At 44.2% G+C, this 22994-nt stretch overlaps 1 protein-coding gene across 2 annotated transcripts in view; it reads right to left on the bottom strand.

The window, feature by feature from the left end:
* Positions 1-22994, bottom strand: part of FBXW8 (F-box and WD repeat domain containing 8) — a 68586-nt gene that overhangs the window by 39722 nt on the left and 5870 nt on the right. Inside the window, exons 2-5 of one of the 2 annotated variants that reach the window (XM_060683768.2) lie at positions 22279-22383; positions 12026-12190; positions 9648-9736; positions 6423-6497 (exon numbers count right to left, since the gene is read on the bottom strand). In XM_060683768.2, the coding sequence (XP_060539751.2) occupies positions 6423-6497; positions 9648-9736; positions 12026-12190; positions 22279-22383 (434 nt within the window). The remainder of the gene's footprint in view (positions 1-6422; positions 6498-9647; positions 9737-12025; positions 12191-22278; positions 22384-22994) is intronic. The other variant, XM_060683769.2, reaches the window with a different exon arrangement.

Raw genomic sequence — 22994 nt, 5'->3', positions numbered from 1 at the left:
CGTGCCGATGGAAGCCAAAGATGGGGCAAAATCTTAGAATCATAGGGTTGGAAAGCAGTGGTGGGATTCAATTTTTTTTTTAAATACCGGTTCTGAGGGCGTGGCTCGGTGGGTGGGCGTAGCAGGGGAAGGAAACTGCAAAATCCCCATTCCCACCCCACTCCTGGGGGAAGGATACTGCAAAATCCCCATTCCCACCCCACTCCTGGGGGAAGGATACTGCAAAATCCCCATTCCCTCCCCACTCTTGGGGAAAGGATACTGCAAAATCTCCATTCCCACCCCACTCCTGGGGGAAGGATACTGCAAAATCCCCATTCCCACCCCACTCCTGGGGGAAGGATACTGCAAAATCCCCATTCCCACCCCACTCCTGGGGGAAGGATACTGCAAAATCTCCATTTCCTCCCCACTCTTGGGGGAAGGATACTGCAAAATCCCCATTCCCACCCCACTCCTGGGGGAAGGATACTGCAAAATCCCCATTCCCACCCCACTCCTGGGGAAAGGATACTGCAAAATCTCCATTTCCTCCCCACTCTTGGGGGAAGGATACTGCAAAATCCCCATTCCCACCCCACTCCTGGAGGAAGGATACTGCAAAATCCCCATTCCCACCCCACTCCTGGGGGGAAGGATACTGCAAAATCTCCATTCCCACCCCACTCCAAGGGAAGGATACTGCAAAATCCCCATTCCCACCCCACTCTCGGGGCCAGCCAGAGGTGTTATTTGCCGGTTCGCCGAACTACTCAAAATTTTCGCTACCGGTTTTTCAGAACCTGTCAGAACCTGCTGAATGGCACCCCTGGGTTGGAAGGGATCTTGGAGGTCTTCTAGTCTTACCCCGTGTCCAAGGCAGCAGACCTTTATTCCATGCCGGACAAACGGCTATCCAATCTTTCCTTGGAAAACCTCCAGCTTGTCGGTTTCATTGAGGGTGCCCTCCGGATAGTATGTGGGGATAGGATAGAATGAGGAGGAGAAGGAAATAAGAAGTAGTAGTAGAAGAATGCTCCAACACTGGAGATTTTTAGGAAGAGATTGGACAGCCACTGGATAGGATAGGATAGGATAGGATAGGATAGGATAGGATAGGATAGAAAATAGAAATAGAAAGGAACAGAATGGAATGGAATGGAATGGAATAACAGAATGGAATGGAATGGAATGGAATGGAATGGAATGGAATAGAATAGAATAGAATAGAATAGAATAGAATAGAATAGAATAGAATAGAATAGAATAGGGAAAGGGAAGGGAAGGGAAGGGATGGAATGGGATGGGATAGGATAGGATAAGATAGGATAGGATAGGATAGGATAGGATAGGATAGAAAATAAATAGAATAGAAAATAGAAATAGAAAGGAATGGAATGGAATAGAATAGGGAACAGAATGGAATGGAATGGAATAAGAATGGAATGGAATAGAATAGGGAACGGAACGGAACGGAACGGAACGGAACGGAATAGAACAGAACAGAACAGAATAGAATAGAATAGAATAGAATAGCAGAGTTGGAAGGGACCTTGGAGGTCTTCTAGTCCAACCCCCTGCTTAGGCAGGAAACCCTAAACCCTTTCAGACAAATGGTTATCCAACCTCTTCTTAAAAGCTTCCAGTGTTGGAGCATCTACAACTTCTGGAGGCAAGTCGTTCCACTGATGAATTGTTCTAACTGTCAGGAAATGTCTCCTTAGTTCTAAGTTTCTTCTCTCCTTGATGAGTTTCCACCCGTTGCTTCTTGTCCTGCCCTCAGGTGTTTTGGCGAATAGCTTGACTCCCTCTTCTTTGGGGCAGCCCCTGAGATATTGGAAGACTGCTATCCTGTCTCCCCTAGTCCTTCTTTTCATTAAACTAGACTTGTCTGGAATGGTATAAGGTCTCCTGCTCGAGCCAGGGGTTGGACCTGAAGACCCCCAAGGTCACTTCCAACTCTGTGATGCTGTTACTTAGGGGGCAAACACGGAGTACTTTGACACCTATCTTGCCACCCATAATCTGTTTGCAATTTGGGGGACGGAGGAGAACGCTTTGGGACTGAATGAAGGATGGAAGGAGACGAGCCTTGGTTCCGAAAGGGGACGGAGGGAGAACGGTGTGAATCTGAACGAGGGACGGAGGGAGAACGGTGTGAATCTGAACGAGGGATAAGAGGGAGAACAATCTGGATCCCAACAATGACGGACGGAGGGAGGGAGAACGGTTCGGTTTCTGCTTCCTCAAGAGCCTCCTTGCTTCTGCTTTGACATCGGAGACCTCCACCTGGAGGGTGTGTGTGTGTGTGTGTTTATTGTGAACGCTCTGCCCGGCAGTTGTTTTGAGTGTCAGACCTTGGATTCTTTTCATTGGAGACGGCCGATGTTTGCGGTTACCTCACTCCCCAATCAATGCGGCACACACGCACACGGAGCCCAGCTCTCCACGGCACCTCGGAGTGGCTTAAAGCAACAAGGGTCCCTGGTCACGTGGGCTTGTGTTTGAAAACAATACAAGGCCACCTTCTGCCTCCTCCGCCCCCCCCCCCGGTCCGCCCGCCCCCCACCCCCCTCCCCCCTTTCCCCAAACTATAGAAAAATGCTGCAAAATGCGAATTTCAAGGACGCTTTCCAGTCGCAAGCAATTAGCGCGCACCGGCAGGTTTGAACGGGGAAGGTGGAGGGGGGGGGGAACCCACGTATCTGCAGATTGAAATTTGAGTTGCTCTTTCATCCTTCCACTTTAGAGTTTAAATTGTCTCTCTTGCCTTAAGCAAAACCGAGTTTTAGATGACCGGGAAAAAAAGAATAGTGGCTTTGATCTGTTTCGCTCGAGTTTTTCTCCACCTCCCCGCCCCCCCCCCCAGCGATGTCTAGTCACTTGATGAAAATATGTCATCCTTGTTCTTTTTTTTTTCTCGTCCCTCCCTTGTCTCCAGTTTTGCTCCCCCCCCAAAAAAATGTATGCACCAGACGGCCAACAGGTAGGAATGAGCAGGTGTGCGTTCAGCAATCTTATTTTTTTGCAAGACGACACCAAGAAACAAAACAAAGAGCGCAATTTAAGTAGCAGGGACGTATGGAAAGGGAAGTCCAGCCTGCCACTTATTTAAAGTTGTTTATGGTTTGCTTATTCATTAAACCACAGTTGGTTGCTGTACAAAAGGAAGATAAGCCATTAGCCATGATAGAGCACATAAGCCATGATAAACCACTATGATTTAATTATTCATTAAACCACAGTTGGTTGCTGTACAAAAAAAGGTGAGGCATAAGCCATGAGAGCACATAAACCATGATAGGCCACTGTGGTTTAATTATTCATTAAATTAATTATTCATTAAACCAGTTGGTTGCTATACAAAAAGTAGGCGAGGCATAAGCCATGATAGAGCACATAAACCATGACAGACTACTGTGGTTTAATTATTCATTAAACTACTCATTAAATTATTACCATTAAATTATTCAATAAACATTATTCATTAAACCACAATTGATTGCTATACAAAAGGAAGGAAGGGCATAAGCCATGATAGACTGGCTACAATGTACAGGGTTCGGCCATCACACTAAACCACTGAAAACTGGATGAAGGCTTAAGAGCAGATCAGGTTAAAGCATTAGGTTAAGCACCGATTAGCAGCTGACTGTGGTTGTGCAGAAAATTAAAGGCAGAAATAGATCAATGACACGCCGGTTTAATGTGATGTAAGATTAGCTTCAATTGTTTTAGGTCTGAGATTATGGACAGCTGTTGCCTAACCATAATGGGTAACAGGGGTTAGTTAGACCACGAAACCTACACGGCAGCTTCCTCTGATCCAAGGCGAAACCGAAATGCCGTTTTAATTGATTAATGGTGTTTTTGTGTTATCTTGTACTATTCCCTAAGGTCCGCCGAACTCAATCTTCGTAATGGCAGCTTCAAAATACACAAATGGTATCATTTGCGTGATGACATCTGCGTAATGACATCATTACCTAGAGGACATTAAGGAGGCCTTCTGCATAATGGCGACGTTATCCGGAGAACACGCAAACGGAATTTCCTCCATCGTGGGCAAATGCGTCTTCAGCCTGAGATCCAGAAAAACGAGATGGTGCTACATTTTCCTCTATTGATATGGACTGTATTTTTCTTTCCAGCAAAGAATTGTTCACTACTCGGGTGTGTGTCAAGATAGCAAAGCAGTTAACAATTGTTAATACCCACGAGATCCTATGCTCTCGTTACGGGATTCTAAAATTAGCCCTGTTGATTCTCGACGTTCAGCCACTCCGGAGGTGTCACGCCATTTCTTGCTGCTAAAATAATCTCTTATTAGGTCATAGAAAGAGCCCTTGGTAGGATCAAAACTGTTGAATCCTGTACCCATAGATCCACAGAAGGACCACGGGGAAGGAGAAGACCACAACAGAGAACGGGTCGCAAAAAATTTAACTGTATCTACCGCTGGAAACTTGCAACGGAAGCCCTTAACGATTTCTACCCCGGGGGAAAAAAACATTCTTGATTTCAAGCCGCTGCAGGTTTTTTATATATCTTCTGGCAAGTGCCAGAATCCCCTTCGTGCCATCAAATATTTACGATGACCACTCTTCAACGTCTTCCTCGATGACTTGGACGGGGTTGCAGATGACACCAAACGAGCAAGAATAGCCAACACTCCGGAAGAACATAGGCTTAAGATACAGAAGGATCTTGATAGACTTGAACATTGGGCGCTATCTAACAAAATGAAATTCAATGGTGAAAAAAAAGGAAGGTTCTACCTTTAGGGAAGAAAAACCAAATGCACAGGTAGAGTATAGGTGGGACCTCGCTCAATAGTAGTAACCGCGAGAGGAATCTTGGAGTCCTAGTGGACAATCATTTAAATAGGAGCCAGCCGGGTGCAGCAGCTGCCAAAAAAGCCAACACAGTTCTAGGCTGCATCAACAGAGGGATAGAATCGATATCATGTGAAGTGTTAATACCACTTTATAAGGCCTTGGTAAAGCCACACTTGGAAAACTGCATTGAGTTTTGGTCACCACAATGCAAAAAAGATGTGGAGACTCTAGAAAGAGTGCAGAGAAGAGCAACAAAGATGATTAGGGGATTGGAGGTTAAATATATGAAGAACGGTTTCAGGAACTGGGAATGTCTAGTTTGATGAAAAGAAGGACTAGGGGAGACATGATAGCTTGTCCTGATATCTCAGGGGCTGCCCCAAAGAAGAGGGAGTCAAGCTATTCTCCAAAGCACCTGAAGGCAGGACAAGAAACAACAGATGGAAACTTATCAAGGAGAGAAGCAACCTAGAACTAAGGAGAAATTTCCTGACGGTAAGAACCATTAATCGGTGGAACAACTTGCCTCCAGAAGTTGTGAATGCTCCAACACTGGAAGTTTTTAAGAAGAGGTTGGATAACCATTTGTCTGAAGTGGTGTAGGGTTTCCTCCTAAGCAGACTAGAAGACCTCCAAGGTCCCTTCCAACTCTGTTATGTTATTCCATGCCATGCCATGCCATCCTGATGTCAACGTTGAAGCTGACTTGACCAAAGCCATCTTGACAGCTTCAGTGTTGCCACACTGGCGCTGAAGGACAGGCAGAGGAGATTTGAGATAGCTGGGATTTTGTAGCCAAAACAAAATACTTTCTCTTGAGAACCAAGGACGTTCTCACACTTGGTCAGAGGAAGGCGGCCAGGCAACTGGACAGCACCGTGATTGGACCATGTGACTGATTGCTTTGAGAAAGTGTCAAGCTTTTACTTTTAATGAGGTGAAAACCATGGGAACTTCCAGAGTCGGTTTTCACCAGATCTGTGCCAATATGATATATCCAATAAAGCTATTCATTGAGGAATCTACCTGCCTCGGAGTTTGCTTGCTATGGGTCTATTACTTGGAACCCTGACATCTGATTTAGCAAATTCCCTTGGGTAAAATATGTGCCACGTGGTAACGGGCAGTAGTGAAATCCTCTGAGGTTTGCCACTGATTTGCTGTGCGCGCCTGCGCATTGCACACCAAACACGAGCTTTGTGCGCAGGCGCACCACAGCCACTACCGCGCATCGTGGAAAAAGGAGGCTTAAGAAGGTAAGTAGAACAGTGAGGGGTGGGGAACAGCTGTGCCGTGCGATTTAGATTTGTTAGAAAGCAGCATTTCCTGCTTTCTAGCGAATATAAATGTGCGGCACAGCTGATCCTTGGAAATAACTTTTATTACTACCGGTTCTCCCGAACCGGTGCGAACCGGTAGCATTTCACCCCTGGTAACGGGTAATATTTCACGTATTGTCAAATCTGCAACCATTCAGCTGTATTTTCTCCTAATGCTCCAGAATTTTGTAGTGATGCCTTCTTGTATATATAGGTAGTTCTTGACTTTAAAAAGTTCATTTTGTGACTGGTCAAAGTTACAAAGGCACTGCAAAAAGTGACTTACGGACCAGTTTTCCCACGTCCAACCGTTGCAGCTTCCCCAGTCAGCTGCCAAGCGCCTGAATTTTGATCACGTGACCTGCAACGGTCGTAAGTATGAAAAACGGTCAGAGGTCACTTTACTCTGAACGGTCACTAAATGAACAGTCGTTAAGCCGAGGGTTACTCGTACTACTTTAACAATATCCTGATCAACATCACATTTAGCTTTTCACAAGGCATGAATCGATTTTTATCCTGAAATAAGCAAACAGGCGACTTTGGGGATTTATTTTAAGCAGCAGCCACTCACAGAAGCTGGCCTTGGTAGGGGATGTGGGGGGGGGTGTGTGGAAATAAAAAATAAAAATACACAAGACAATTGACTCTAATTCCACTCCACAAAAAACGCATCGTTAAAATGAAGTGTGGCTCTTAAACGCCATACATTGATTTATTCGGAGGCCAGAGCCAATTTCACAGCTCCGATGACATCACCCCCTTTCTCTCCGCTGCCTGGTGTTGTGACTTGGGGGACCATGAAGCCGTGAAAAGGAGGAGGAGGGAGGCCTTCTCTCCCCCCACCCCGTTTAAACACACCGCCCGTATAGGGTTAAGAGTAAGGAGATTAGCAATTATCCTGGGGGGATCCATTCTTGAAATTCCCTACTGTTTTTAGCGTAGAAACAAGGCTAATGAGGTTCATGACATCCAGAGGCTGAAAAAAAAAATCACCCTTTTAAACCCTGCATTGCAGATAAAGCCCGGGTGGTGATAAATAGAAATGATGGGCCATTACAGGAGTGTTGAAATCTCTCAATGACTCAGAAAACGCAGCACAGGGGAGATATTTAGAACTACAATGCCAGCCCTGCTTCGGGCATTAAAAATCGTTTGGCCGTTAACGACTTTTCACAGCAGAACCGTTTCTACTTAAAAGCCACAGCGATAAGTTTGCCCCTGCTTAATAATCATAATTTTTTTTTTTAAACGGACGGGAATAAAAACAAACCAGAATTACACCACTCCCGTCCAACAGTATGCGACGGAGCGGGGAAATCTCACGTGCCAGTTGGACGAAGTTCAGAAATATTATTATTATTATTATTATTATTTGGCAGGCTTCTTCAAATTTTCAAATAGGTGCCGAAGGGGGGAAAAAAATTATGTCGGATTCCTAAAATGTTAAGCGTGAACAGTATACAACCTCCATAGAAGATATATTCCTGATAAACACACACGTTTTCTTGTCCATCTAGTTCCAATCCAGCTCCAATCTGATCCGTAATTCGGGATAATTTTTTCTTCCATTGTCACCTAATACAGATAGTCCTCGACTTACAATCATTTGCTTAGGGGCTGTCTAGCAGGGGTGGGTTCTAAATTTTTTTTACTACCGGTTCTGTGGGCGTGGCTTATTTTGTGGGCGTGGTTTGATGGTCATGTGACAATTCTTTAGGATTTAGCAGAGGTACTGGTCTACCAGGCTTTTAACTGCTTGCAGAGCTGTACTGGTCTACTCATTTGTTTTTGGAGGCACCGGTCTACTCATTTGTTTTTGGAGGCACCGGTCTACTCATTTGTTTTTGCAGGTACTGGTCTACTCATTTGTTTTTGGAGGCACTGGTCTACTCATTTATTTTTGCAGGTACTGGTCTACTCATTTGTTTTTGGAGGCCCCGGTCTACCACCGCACTGCCTTTTAACACTGATCAGCTGTAGGGCGGCCCTTTGAAGCCCCACCGCAAGAGTTTAAACAGTTTTTTTCTTTCTAGCCATCAGCTGGGACTCAAGAGGCAGCAATAGATTGGGGGTGGGGCCAAATAAAAGGTAAGAATAATGCAGGGGAGGGCTGGGGGGGGGGCAGAACTGGTTCGGTGATGTCATATCATCACTGCTACCGGCTCGGCGGAACCAGGAGGAACCCACCACTGGGCTGTCTGAAGTTACAATAACACTGAACAAAGGGGTTTATGGCCACTGTAGCATCCTCATGGTCACCTGATAAAAATTTGGGTGTTTGGCAACTGGCTCATATTTATGACAGCTGTACTATGATCACCATCTATAACCTGCCCAGTGGTTCCCGACTAGGAAAATCAATGGGGGGGACGCCAGACTCGCTTAACGACCAACGAAAATTTGGGGGTCAATGGTGGCTGTAACTTGAAGTGAATACCATAGTCCGGTTCAAAATGCAAATGTCCTGTTTCGTATAGAACAGTGGTGGCAAACCTTTTGAATTGGGCCTCGATGGAAAAAGCAGCAGCCATCTTGGCTCCCATTTGACGTTCTGGATTTACACCTAATTAGGGGCAGTGCGGCGGCTCGGCGGTTAAGATGCTGGGCTTGTCAGCTGGAAAGACGGCAGCTCAGGTTCGAGACCCGGGTGCCGCACGACGGGATGAGCACCCATCCTCACTCTGGCTCCTGCCAACCTAGCTGTTCGAAAGCATGCAAATGCAAGTAGATAAATAGGTACCATTTCGATGGGAAGGTTAACAGCACTCTGTGATTCTTGTGCTGGCTACATGACCGCGGAAATGTCTTCAGACAGTCCTGGCTTGGTGGCCTTGAAATGGAGATGACCTCCACCTCCTAGAGTTGACTACGACTAGCGGAGACTCCTTATTTTAATGCAGAATGTCTGCATCTGTAGGTTATATTTCCCCGAATCTAAATTCTTGCTTTTCTCCAAATATACCAGGCTCAAAAATCAGGAAGAAACCTGAAACAGCTCTGGATTGCAGGTCATCACAACAGATAAACGAACTCTACAATCTAGCTCAAGTGTTTCTCACTCTCGGCAACTCGAAAACGTATGGACTTCAATTGCCAGAGGGAATTCTGGGAGCTGAAGTCCAGACATCTTCAAGTTGCCAAGGTTCAGAAACATTAAGCTAGTGATCTACCTGGAGCTAAAGCGAAGTAAGATTCTCCATGTTTACTCTTGAGTTGTTTGTTTGTTTTTTTAAACTGGCAGTTATATTGTAAGCCACCGTTAACTCTTGGTTTAAATGTTAAGTAATTCCTTACATGCCTTTTCGATCTAGACATCCTGTCCACAGTCCGCAGTATCTCCCATATGCCCTTCACTCTGTTAGGAATTGTAGCTGGAAAATTCATCTCATGAAACAGCTTTGTCGATTCCTATTTCTACTCTCTGGACCACGAATGGTCCACAAGAAACATTTAGGTGGCCAAGGAGACAGGAGAAGAATTCTAGATGAGTTCTCGGCCCCAAACTCACCCAGCGATGACCACTCCGTTGCAGGAATGCACGTCGCACAGAATGTTCCCGACTTCGTGTTGCAACTGGCTCATCACCCCGACGCGGTTCTGCGGAGCAAGACAAGGAAAAGCTGTAGGTTTGGTCTTAGCCCAGGAGTCGGCAACCTTAAAACACTCAAAGAGCCACAAAGGCCCTAACTGGAAGCTCCCGTTCAATTCTGGAGCTGACCGGAAGTCCGGTTCCCCCCCACCCCACCCCTCACCATAGAGTCTCCTCCTAGCGTGGCATCCTTTTTCCTCTGCCGACCGGAAGTCTGGTTCCCCCACCATAGAGTCTCCTCCTAGCACGGCCTCCTTTTTCCTCTACCTGTTCTAACCGGAAGACCTATCAATTGTGGAGCCGACCAGCGACAGGGAGCCGCAGCAGAGGGATGAAAGAGCCACATGCGGCTCCAGAGCCGCGGGTTGCTGATCCCTGTCTTAACCCCTCAGGACCCCTACAACAGTGGTGCCTCCGCCTTTTGGGCACCAGGGACTGGTTCCACGGAGAGAGTTCTTTCCGCGGACTGGAGAGGACGTCGTTTTGCATGCTGCCTGCATCCCAATGGATGGGGCTTCGCCTGTATGCACGGCCCAGTTTCTGGCATGCTGCGGACGGGTGCCGGTCCATGGACTGAGGGTTGGGGACCTCTGCCTTACAAATCTGCCTCCCCAGGACTGTGGCTTTGGACATTCAAGTGGTATCCCAGCATCTCGAGATTGACTCAACCTTCCATCCTTCTGAGGTTCGTAAAATGAGGACTCAAGATTGTTGGGGGCAATATGTTGTGTAAATGTGTGCTTAGAAAGGGCTGGAACTAGGTGGCTCAGTGGCTAAGACACTGAGCTTGTTGATCAGGAAGGTCAGCAGTTCGGCGGTTCGAATCCCTAGTACAGGTCTCCTGTGTGAGCAGGGAGTTGGACTAGATGACCTCCAAGGTCCCTTCCAACTCTGTTACTGTTACTGGAAAGCACTGTGAAGCGGTATATGGGTGTAAGTGCTATTGGTATTGCTCTGTCTGGCTGTCCATCCATCCATCCGTCCATCCATCATCTATCTACTCAACTCAGTGGTCAGAATGCAGTATTGCAGGCTAACTCTGCCAACTGCCAGTAGTTCGATTCTCACCAGCTCAAGGTCGACTCAGCCTTCCATCCTTCCGAGGTCGGTAAAATGACGACCCCGATTGTTTTGGGGGCAAGAGGCTGACTCTATAAACCACTCTGTAAAGCACTGTGAAGCAGTGTATAAGTCTAAGTGCTATTGCTATCGAGCATAGAAACATAGGAAAGGACCTCGGAGGTCTCTAATCCAATTCCCTACTCAAGGCAGGAGAACTTAAATGATCCCGGTCAAATGGTTGTCCAATCTATGTTTGAAAACTTCCACTGTTGGAGCACCCATCACTTCTGAAGGCAAGCTGTTCCACTGATGAATTGTTCTCACTGTTGGGAAATTTCTCCTTATTTCTAGCTTGGATCTCTCTTGGAGAAGCTTATAGGACAGTGATAGCTAACCTTTTCCGGACAACTGCCCAAAGCGCGCCCAAAAACCCAAAATGCAATACGTGCACCCCCCTGTGCATTCGGCCTGCGCATGTGCGTGCATTCCCCTGTACATGCCCCGCCCCCCCCATGCACGCATGTGTGGGCGCCTGTTGTGGCCCACCAGCAGCTTGCACGGATCGTGGCTGATCCTGATGACGAGGAGGCTGGTGTGATGTCGCGCCAGCAGCCTGCACAGCCGGCGCTCACGTCGGACAGCGAGGAGGCTGAAGAGGATGTGGTGCCAGAGACAGAGAGACTCAGCCAGGGCCTTCAGAACCTCCAGAGGCTCCTTCAAGTGGAAAGAGCGAAGTGGAGGAGCCTCTCCTCAATGCTCGAGCACGCAGGGCTGCCAAAAGGCAGGAGTGGCTACTCAGGAGGAGGAGGTCTAACCGAGAGTAGGGCTTGAGGATAATTGGCCACTCCCTTAGCCTATTTAAGTCACACGCGGTTAGTAAGTTTCTTGCTGGAAACAACTTGTAATTATTATCAGTATTTTTGGAAAAGTCTTATCATATCTTGTTTTCTGGGCTGGTTGCCAACCTTTGCCGGACTTTGGTTTATTCTTGCTACTTAATAAATTTGATAAGGACCATTGGTGTGTGTCAATATCCTCGGAAATCCAGAGCTGGGGCAGAACAGCGCCCCCCAGCAGAGACCCAACAACCAGTTGGCTGGAGGAAGGTGCACACACATGCGTGGTGGAGCTGAACAGGGGCAACAGCTCACGCTGTGTGCCACCTGTGGCACACACGCAATAGGTTCGCCATCACGGTTATAGGAATTATGAAATGAGAAGTTCTTCTCCCTTACTTTCCAGTTGGCTCTCAGAGTCTGTTCCTTTTCCCGACATTCCCGGAGGGTCTGTTTCCAACAGGGGAAGTCTGAGATTTGACTGTCAGACAGATAACCTTCCTGTTGACAAAGCTGGAACCACAGGACTTGGTCTTCAGCCAGTACCTTCCACGTTCGGCTCACCTAAAAGTAGGACAAATGCTCATGGCTGAGAATTCTCACACAGGGGGGAAAAAAAATAACAACACGATGCTCTCAGTAACCATGGTGTGCATCACCCCAAAACAGGGCCTGCATTAACGTTAAATTAGGATTTTTTTTTAAAAAAATCTTAAATGTACCTTATTTTTCAGACTATAAGACGCACCTAAATTTAGAAGAGGAAAACAACAACAACAACAACAAAGTTTTTGGCCTACCTTTTTTGGGGGGCCTTTTTTCGGCCCTTTTCCAGGGCTTTTTTCGGCCCATTTTCAAGGTTTTTTACAGCCCATTTTTGTGGGTTTTTTCGGCCCATTTTTTCGGCTTTTTTGGGGGGCCTGTTTTCGAGGCTTTTGGAGCCATTTTCGAGGCTCCTTTCAGCCCGTTTTCGAGGCTTTTTTCGGCCCATTTTTTCCAAAAAAGGGCTGAAAAAAGCTTCAAAACAGGCCGAAAAAAGCCTCAAAAACGGGCTGAAAAAAGCCCCGAAAACGGGTCGAAAAAAGCCTCAAAAACGGGCCGAAAAAAAGTCTCAAAAACAAGCCCCAAAAGCTTCAAAAACGGGCTGAAAAAAGCCTAAAAATGGGCAAAAAAAAAAAAGGCCCGAAAACAGGGTGTGCAGAGGCCCAAAAAATGGCCGGTGGGTGGGCGGGGCTTCGGCCATATTTGGTCTATAAAACGCAGAGAGATTTTCACCCCTTTTGGAAAACAAAAAAGTGCGTCTTATAGTCCGAAAAATACGGTATATTACCTAGTTGGGTCATGAAAAGTCTGCAAGAAAACTCCCAAGAGCCCGAAGGAAGGGACTCCTAATTTCAACCCTGAGCTACAAATATTCTCCTTTCTTGGTAAAACATAAACGGCATAGCCAAGACCAGGGATCCAAAACATGGACACACTTCCTTTCTTCTTCTTTTTTTTTTAATGATTTTATTCATAAACATTTTTGAATACAGTGTAATGTCAGGGTATACCATTCACAAGAAGAAGAAAAAAAAGGCCAGATAGAAAATAGTAATAAATATTAACACATGAACTAATGACAGTAATAACAATATAATAACACATGTACCGAGAATAATAGTAATAATATAACCAAATAATTTTAACTAAATTTCTTTTTATACTGGCTTATTTACATTTTTGCTAATTATGATTGCAGTTATAAACCATCTCTATTTTTAATACAAATATTCACAGTCTTTCTTCCTCTAATTTCTTCCTTTTGTTTCTAACCACTCATAAAATCTATTCCATATTAAATAATATTCTGTGTTTTCTTTATCTTTTATTTTTAAAGTTAGTCTGTCCATTTCAGCACAGTCTAAAATTTTTCGAATTACTTCCTCATCTGACGGGGGGGGGGAGTTCTCATTTTTCCAGTATTTAGCAAATATAATCTTTGCTGCCGTCAATACATGTAAAACTAAATGTGTTTTACATATACTGTTTATCAAAACAATATATCATGGACACACTTTCTTTCTGCCCCCCAAAAGTTAAGATTCAATGTTATTTACTCAAGGAATTCAGAGAAGAGCAACAAAGATGATTAGGGGGTTGGAGGCTCAAACATAGGAAGAACGGTTGCAGGAACTGGTTATGTCTAGTTTAATGAAAAGAAGGATTAGTGGAGACATGATAGCAGCCTTCCAGTATCTCAGGGGCTGCCCCAAAGAAGAGGGAGTCAAGCTATTCTCCAAAGCACCTGAAGGCAGGACAAGAAGCAACGGGTGGAAACTAATCAAGGAGAGAAGCAACTTAGAACTAAGGAGGAATTTCCTAAGAGTGAGAACAATTAATCAGTGGAACAATTTGCCTGCAGAAGTTGTGAATGCTCCAACACTGGAGGTTTTTAAGAAGATGTTGGATAAACATTTGTCTGAAGTGGTGTCGGGTTTCCTGCTTAAGCAGAGGGTTGGACTAGAAGACCTCCAAGGTCCCTTCCAACTCTGTTATTCTATTCTATTCTATTCTATTCTATTCTATTCTATTCTATTCTATTCTATTCTATTCTATTCTATTCTATTCTATATTCTTATTCTATTCTATTGTTCTGTTCTGTTCTGTTCTAATTCAAACTGAAGATACCCACATCTCACTGAATTCTTAAATTCCAATTTGTTTACACATTTTAAAGGCAGACTAGCAAGGGGAAGAAAAAAAAAAACAATCTCAGGGAAGCCAATTTCCAAACAGCTCCAAAATGATCATTGCTGAAAAACTCTGCAGAAGAACAACAGACACACACACACAACAAAAACAAAACCGAAAATAAGCCCGGAAGTGTTTTTTTCCCCCCCAACTTTTCTCAAAAATAAATAAAAAATAAAAAATAACCATGGCAAATGATAAAAGGGACGTAAACACAGCGAAGCCCGGTGCCAGGGGCACAGACGGGCAAGTCTAGAGAGTGACACTCAAAAGGCTGGAGATTGGTTGCCTCTGGTTACGAAGACGGAAAAGCCGGAGATATGAAGTGTTGCTATGAAAATCTCGGTTATGCAAAGGAAGCGAGCGAGGCGGCCTTCCCCCAAACACAATGGCTCGCTCGCTCGGTCGTTTACGGCCTAATGAGATAGCAACGTGAAACAGGCTGCAGCCTGCAGGTAAAACATGACATTTTTAATCTCTCACAATAATTACATCCTTGTTGGGTTGGGGGGGGGAGAGAGAGAGAGAGAGAGAGAGAGAGAATGAATTTTCCTTGCAAAATTCAGGGGAAAAGATGCTTGCCCTACCTGTACAGGTAGTCCTCGAGTTACAACTGTAACGGAGGCTGGAAGCCATAACAGTCATTAAACAGGTTGGTCATGTGACTTGACTTTTTTTTTTTAACAGCGGTCGTTAACCAAACGCAGCGACTTTGGCGTTGGTTTGCTATGGGCGTGGTTTTCTCATATAGGTCATAATAGAGTTGGAAGGGACCTTGGAGGTCTTCTAAATTCAACCCCCCCTGGTTAAGCAGGAGACCATTTCAGACATAACTTCTGGTGGCAAGCTGTTCCACTGGTTAATTGTCCTCACTGTTAGGAAAGTTTCTCCTTAATTCCAGGTTGTTCAATGAATCTGCAGCGATTCACTGAACAACTTGGGGACATAAAGGTTGTAAGATGGGGGCAAAACTCAGTTGAGAGCTGCCTCGCTTAGCAACGGAGATTTTGGACTCCTCTCCGGTCGTTATGTCGAGAACTAGCTGTACTCAGCTCTGACCTGCTTAGCTCATTCCGTTGACCAAGCTTGAGTTTTTTTTCTATACAACCCTATCCAATTCTCAAAAACTGTCTAGAGAGCCACTGAGTGTTTCCAGAAGTGGTATGCCATTGCCTCCTTCTCAGGGCTGAGAGAGAGGGACTGGCCCCAGTTTACCCAGTTGCCTCCTGCCTAAAGTAGGACCAGAACTCACCATCTCCTAGTTTATAGCCTTGACAGTTTAACCATGACACCAAACAATCTCTCTCAATGCACAGTGTATGTGGTCCCTTGCTCAATAGCAGTAACTGCGAGAGGGATCTTGGAGTCCTAGTGGACAACCATTTAGATAGGAGCCAGCCATTGGCAGCAGCTGCCAAAAAAGTCAACACAGTTCTAGGCTGCATCAACAGAGGGATAGAATCAAGATCGCCTGGAGTGTTAATACCACTTTATAAGGCCTTGGTCAGGCCACACGTGGAATACTGCATTGAGTTTTGGTCACACGATGTAAAAAAGATGTGGAGACTCTAGAAAGAGTGCAGAGAAGAGCAACAAAGATGATGAGGGGATTGGAGGCTAAAACACATGAAGAACGGTTGCAGGAACTGGGAATGTCTAGTTTAATAAAAAGAAGGACTAGGGGAGACATGATAGCAGTCTTCCAGTATCTCAGGGGTTGCCCTAAAGAAGAGGGAGTCAAGCTATTCTCCAAAGCACCTGAAGGCAGGACAAGAAGCAACGGGCGGAAACTCATCAAGGAGAGAAGCAACTTAGAACTAAGGAGAAATATCCTGACAGTGAGAACAATTAACCAGTGGAACAACTTGCCTCCAGAAGTTGTGAATGCTCCAACATTGGAAGATTTTTAAGAAGATGTTGGATAACCATTTGTCTGAAGTGGTGTAGGGTTTCCTGCCTAAGCAGGGGGTTGGACTAGAAGACCTCCACGGCCCCTTTTCAACTCTGTCTATTCTATTCTATTCTATTCTATTCTAAATTCACATTTTATTGCATTGTATTGTATTGTATTCTATTCTATTCTATTCTAAATTTATTGTATTGTATTCTATTGTATTCTATTCTAATCTATTCTATTCTATTCTAAATTCTTATTGTATTGTATTGTATTGCATTGTATTCTATTGTATTCTATTCTAATCTATTCTATTCTATTCTAAATTCTTATTGTATTGTACTGTATTGTATTGTATTCTAATCTATTCTAAATTCTTATTGTATTGTATTGTATTGCATTGTATTCTATTGTATTCTATTCTAATCTATTCTATTCTATTCTAAATTCTTATTGTATTGTATTGTATTGTATTGTATTGTATTGTATTGTATTGTATTCTATTCTATTCTATTCTATTCTATTCTATTCTATTCTATTCTATTCTCTAGATGTACAGAAAACACTCACTTTCCCACTAAGAGGAAGTGGGAATACTCTCACCGTTCCATCTACCTTCATGGTCGCAGTGGTTCTACTTTACTAAAACCAGGCCAGCACCGGACAGATAGGTAACGCTGGATGTTCCGGAAAACCTCAGCTCTTGTGCCCTTTTTCCTGTTTTCACACAACAACAACGTTTTTCAGAGTGGAAACCGTTCAACGCCGTCTGTTTTTCCCACTTGTGGGCTGCGGCGGTGTTGTTTTAAAAGACGGGGCTGCCTTATGCAAAGAGGCAGCTGTTTGGCAGGAGTAAAATACTCAGAGTATTTAAAAGGAGAGGCTCTCTCTCTTCTCTCGTGCCCAGTTTCCACGGGGGAGGTTATTTGCGTTGACGAGGCTGAGATTTGTGAACTCGGTGGCAAACAAAAAAGGATTTTTCCAACGGGCGGCCTCGTTTGAAAGTAAAGATGGGGCAAAGCAGGAGAAGAGAAATCTTTTCAAGTCGCTTCTTCTTCTTCTTCTTCTTCTTTTGGGAAGGGGACCCCCTGAATTTAAGCAAGGGAAGCTCTTTTTAAGAAACCCCCCTCAAAGGACCGAGTCACGGAAGGGAAGGGTACGAATAAAAACACGGCTATTTTATCCCCGCTGTGATTTTAATCAGGTTACTCTCAAGCCCTGCGGGCTTTATCAGGCTGAAATTTCTGAGGACGCCTCCAAGTTGAAATGGCCCATTAAGAGGCTAGAAACTGGCACAGCCGAGCCGATGGCGGCTTTGTCAAGTGAGGAGCAGCTGCAAAACAACAACACCACACACACACACACAACCCTAATGGAAAGTGTCTTAAGCACTTTGTACGCTGTCGTGAGCGGCTCCATTTAACGCAGGCAGCCGCACGCCTTTAGCGCCAACCCAAACCCAGGAGTGGCTGCTGGAGGCGACAACAGGTGAGAAGCTCAGTGCCAAAAGGCCTGAGAGAGCCCCCCACTCACCCACCCACCCACCTCCCCTTGGCTAGAATTAGAATTAGAATAACAGAGTTGGAAGGGACCTTGGAGGTCTTCTAGTCCAACCCCCTGCTTAGGCAGGAAACCCCACACCACTTCAGACAAATGGATGTCCAATCTCTTCTTAAATTTTCCAACTTTCCATTTTCCAAATAGAATTGGGTGAGGGGGCACTCAAAAGTTGTGACGTGCCTTGGGTGTGTGCATGTGTGCCCTGTAAAGATATGTTGGTTACTTTAATATAATTGGGGTGTGCTAGGTAAGTACAGGTAAGTCCTCGACTTACGGCCACAATTCAGCCGCAATATTTCTGTTGTCCAGCGAGGCCTTTGTCAAGTGAGCTTCGCCCCGTTTTAGCTGCCTCGGTTGTTAAGTGAATCCACACCGTTAATAAGTTGGCAAACTGGTTGTTAAGTGAATCCGGCTTCCCCTACTGACTTTGCTCGTCAGGAGGTCGCAAAAGGGGGGAAGGGGGGAATCACGTGACCTTGGGACACTGCGACGGTCATTAAGTGTGAACCAGTGTGCCAAGCGTCTGGATTTGGATCGCGTGAATACGGGGATGCTGCAAAAGTCGTAACTGTGGAAAAAAAGGTCATAAGCCACTTTTTCATAAGCCACTTTTTTTCCGGTGCCGTTATAACTTCGAACAGTCACTAAGCAAACTGTTGTAAGTTGAGGACTATCTGTAGTACATAAATATCGTAACTTTTTAAAGATTTTGTTTGTTTCATTCACGTGATCGCCATTTCCGATGTTCCCAGCCCATTTCCGACAAGCAAACTCAACTGGATTTGATTCACATCCACATGTTTTGTTAGCATATTCATGTCTGGGAAAGACATGTTAACAAGGTCAGCCAATGTATAGGCATAGCAACTAAGTCAGCCAATGAGGGCTGTTTGGGAGCTGAGACAGACTGGAGCTAGGGAGTATCTTAGTCTGCAGCAACCGAGTCTGTGCAGAGAAATTGAAACTAGTCTGCTCTGCTGAAATGAAACTTACTGTTCTCTCCTGCCTTGTGTTTTGCTTGTAACTGCTACTATGTTGAAGAAGGATCTATATTGGTATTGTACATTTATCTTCATGTATTTTATGTATATAAAGAAGTTAATGAATCCTGCTGCATCAGTTATCTGTGTGTGCTTTTCTGGATTTAATGTCTGCAACAAACTCTTGATACGTTTTACTTAACAGCTGCAGTGATTCGCTTAACAACCCTGGCAGGAAAGGTCGTAAAATCAAGCACGACTCACTGAACAACCGCTTTCCTTAGCAACGGTAATTCTGATCCCAAATGTGGCCATAAATAGAGGACTATCTGTACTAGCTTATTCATCAGCAGATTTTGGGTTCTCTGGTTCTGACCCAAAGGAGGATTTTATTTAATATAAACCCCCTCCCCCACAGAATTACCACAGCCCCCTGAAGGACAGAATTCAGGAAGGAGCATTCAGACCTGACTAATTTCTTGCTTCATGAATTATTTACTTTTAAAAATCTTCCAAAAGATTTCAATTTCCAGCTGCAAAATCATTCTCACCCTCTCCTATTTTTATACAACCGTTGTGATCTATCTTATCCCTACCTACATAGTAGTGGCCAAAATTGTGGGAACCTTTTGGGAAAAGTGTATTTTCTAAAACTAGCTAATAACACCACTTTTGTTTGGACTAGTACCATAAAATTATATTTCAATGGAAAGAGAATTTAATCAAGAATGTAATGCAATAACTTTTATGAAGGAGTTGCTATCAGAATAGCAGTTACAGTATAAAGAAGAAAAGTGAAACACGTAGAAAAAATGAGATGTACAAAAATTATCACCATAGAAAAAATGAGATATACAAAAATTATCACCATAGAAAAAATGAGATATACAAAAATTATCACCATAGAAAAAATGAGATATACAAAAATTATCACCATGTCAGTTAATACTTAGTTAGCGTGAATTACGGCCTTACAAAGTCTTCCCATGGAGTGAACCAAGTCTTTTAGTTCTGCAGCTATGATAATGTGAAACCAAGATTGAATGATTGCTTCTATTAACTGGGTTTTATTGCTGACTCGCTTCTGACTAACACGTTTCTTTAGTCGACTCCACAGATTTTCAATTGGGTTAAGGCTGGGCAATTCCCAGGCCATTCCAGCAGTGGAATAGGATTATCTTGAAACTCCCAAAAAAGTGGTGTTATTAGCCATCAAACCTCAAAAATGCACTTTTCCCAAAAGGTTTCCACAATTTTGGCCGCCACTGTAGCTAGGAGACACAGGAAGTTCCAATTAAGAAACCACAAACAGAACTCTCTTCTAAAACTAAGAAGCTCCCTGCTCCTTGATTCAACGCAGAGATTTTGAATTACAGTCAAGAAAGGCACATCCTTCGAAGGTGTGAACTCACAACAACCAACAGAAACTTTTCTTTACTGTTCCCGACAACAAAGATGTAGCTTAAACAGGGGATCGATGCTGGCAAGGAAGGAAGCACAGGGTTGTGTCATTTCTCTTGTGTGTGACAATCTCAGTTCAATTCTGCAGATTTTGAAGAAAGGAGTTATTTTCTGGTTGTTGTTTTTTTTTGTTTTTTTTTGCTGCTATCAGTCAGTTACCAATTTGGCAACCATCCAAGCTTGAAAACTCTCTCTCCAGGGGACTCCTCTCCTAAGCTAACCAGTCCCATTAACTAGCAGAGTTTTATGAACGCTGCTAAGCGATCTTTTCTTTTTTTAAAAAAAAATAAAAATAAAAATCCAGGACAAAGGCAATGAAAAGACAGCAGGGCATTGCATTTAGCCGAAGAACGATGCCGTCTTTTTAAAAAAATCAAAAGCCACCGAGAGAAAAATGAAAACGGTCTCTTCGTATTTACGGCTTTGCTTTTTTTTGCTCAATCACTTTGGCTTACCTCATCTCACTTCAAAAGCCTTGTAAAACCCTAGATCTTTGCTTGGCCCTCCACCATCTCCCAAATTATCCAGGGACCGCTTCTGCAGGCGTTGTCCTTGTAGTGCATGATAAAGCCATTTACAAAGAAACACACGGATAAGAAGAAGAAAAAAGTTTTGGGAAACTAAGAAGGTTGATAGAGGCAGAGCTATCCTGTGTAAAAGACGATCGGTACAGTGGGAAAATATTTCTCAATCTAAAGAAACAGAACCCAAAGCTATAAAAACAGCAATTTAGTCTGCTGCGCCACCAAGGCTCCTTAATGACTGTTTAATGACTGTTCAAAGTTACTGAAAAAAAATGACTTATGACCATTTTTCACACTTACCACCACTGCAGCATTTCCTATGGTCGTAAGATCTACATTCAGATGCATGATAACTGACTCACATTTATGACATTTGCAGTGTCCCGGTGGGGATGGCTGGGTGTCATGTGATCCCTTTTTGTGACAAGCAAAGTCGATTGGGAAGCCAGATTCACTTAACGACGGCGTTACTAATTTTAACAAATGCAACGATTCGCTTAACAACTGCGGCAAGAAAAAAAATCGTAAAATGGGACAAAATTCACTTAACAACCATCTCGCTTAGCAGCCAAAACGAGTCAACAGCATGATGTGATTACCAAAAATGCAAACACCGTTGCAGACTGCATTCAAAGAAGGATCATTTCCCAGTCAAAGGCACCAAAATGCCCATTTTATTTAGTATTGAACTGTCCTTGCTCCAGCTCCTTCCTAGCAGTTCGAAAGAATGAATGTGCGAGTAGATAAATAGGTACCACTTTGGTGGGAAGGTAACAGCGCTCCGTGACGTCGCACCGGCCACATGACCGCAGAAACTTCTTTGGACCGTGCTGGCTCAATGGCCACAAAACCGAGTGGACCACTGCCCCCTATCGCCAGCAATGACCAGCGGAATAAAATCCGCAGCAACTCCTATAGTTTTAAGACAAACTGGAGTGAGGTGGGGAGGAATCCCTCACCATCCCAGAAACCAGAATAACAGTGACAGGAAAAGCATTTCTGGCTGAATGTTAGGAAAATCTTAGCGATGAAGAGAGTTTGACAGAAGATTCGATTTCCCTCCGCTGGATTTGTTTAAAGTTGAACGTCCTTCTACCAGGAATACTTTAATGATCTAGAAGCTGGCACGGAGGGTGCGATGGGACTGTAGGGGTACAAATGACCTTCTCCCAATTATTTCATTCCATAATATAAACTACAAAGGGCTGAACCGGTCACATAAAAATGCAAAATTCCTGCATATGTATGAGATAATTTCCCCTCACCTCCAATTTCTGTTTATCTTACGAAAGAGAGGGGGGGGGGGTGTGCAGGGCTAAAAAAATGTCAAATGAAGTTACAGCTCCAATGCTAATTTGAAGGCCAAACAAACAATTTGTTTTGTTTGTCCCTTTTTCTCTCTCGAAGGCCTCGAAGTGTCATCGCTCAATTGCGCTGCTTTTTTCCCTCCCTTCCATTACCCCCTGCTGAATTTGCCACCGGAAACAGAGTAAGGCTTACCTGAGCACACCTGCCCAGCTCCAGTCTGCCAAGGGACTGAAATATTTTTAACGCCAATTCGTAAGGCAACTGCACATCAAAGAAGGGAACTTCGTTGATTTCGTTCTGAAAAGAAGTAAAAGGGAAAAGAAAAGAAGAGGTTTTATTTTATGGCTTGCAAACATTTCTCTCCTGACAATGGGAAATAAGTGATGGCTAAGTTGGGGTTATCTAGGGCAGGGGTCTCCAACCTTGGCAATTTTAAGACTTGTGGCCCACAAGTCTTAAAGCTGAAGTCCACAAGTCTTAAAGTTGATCTAAGGGGTGACACAGAATAGAATAGAATTTTTATTGGCCAAGTGTGATTGGACACACCAGGAATTTGTCTTTGGTGCCTATGCTCTCAGTGTACATAAAAGAAAAGATATGTTCATCAAGAATCATAAGGTACAACACTTAGTGATAGTCATAGGGTACAAATAAGCAATCGGGAAATAAGGTACAAAGGAATCATGAAGTCCACAAGTCTTAAAGTTGAAATGAAATGAAAATGGGGAAGGAAGAAGAGCCTGAGAAAGAAAGAGAAAGAGAGGTATAAATGGGGGAATCAAGAATAGAATGAAAGAGAGAAAGTTCAAGGAGGGAAGGGAAGGGAGAAAATGGGAGGAAGGAATAGAATGGAATGGGATGGGATGGGATGGGATGGGATGGGATGGGATGGGATGGGATGGGATAGG

Source organism: Pantherophis guttatus, chromosome 17, assembly GCF_059756535.1.
Source record: "Pantherophis guttatus breed Tessera chromosome 17, ASM5975653v1, whole genome shotgun sequence".
Taxonomy (NCBI): Eukaryota; Metazoa; Chordata; class Lepidosauria; order Squamata; family Colubridae; genus Pantherophis; species Pantherophis guttatus.
The sequence above is the reverse complement of the archived record's forward strand: the minus strand, read 5'-3'. Positions and strand labels throughout refer to the sequence as shown.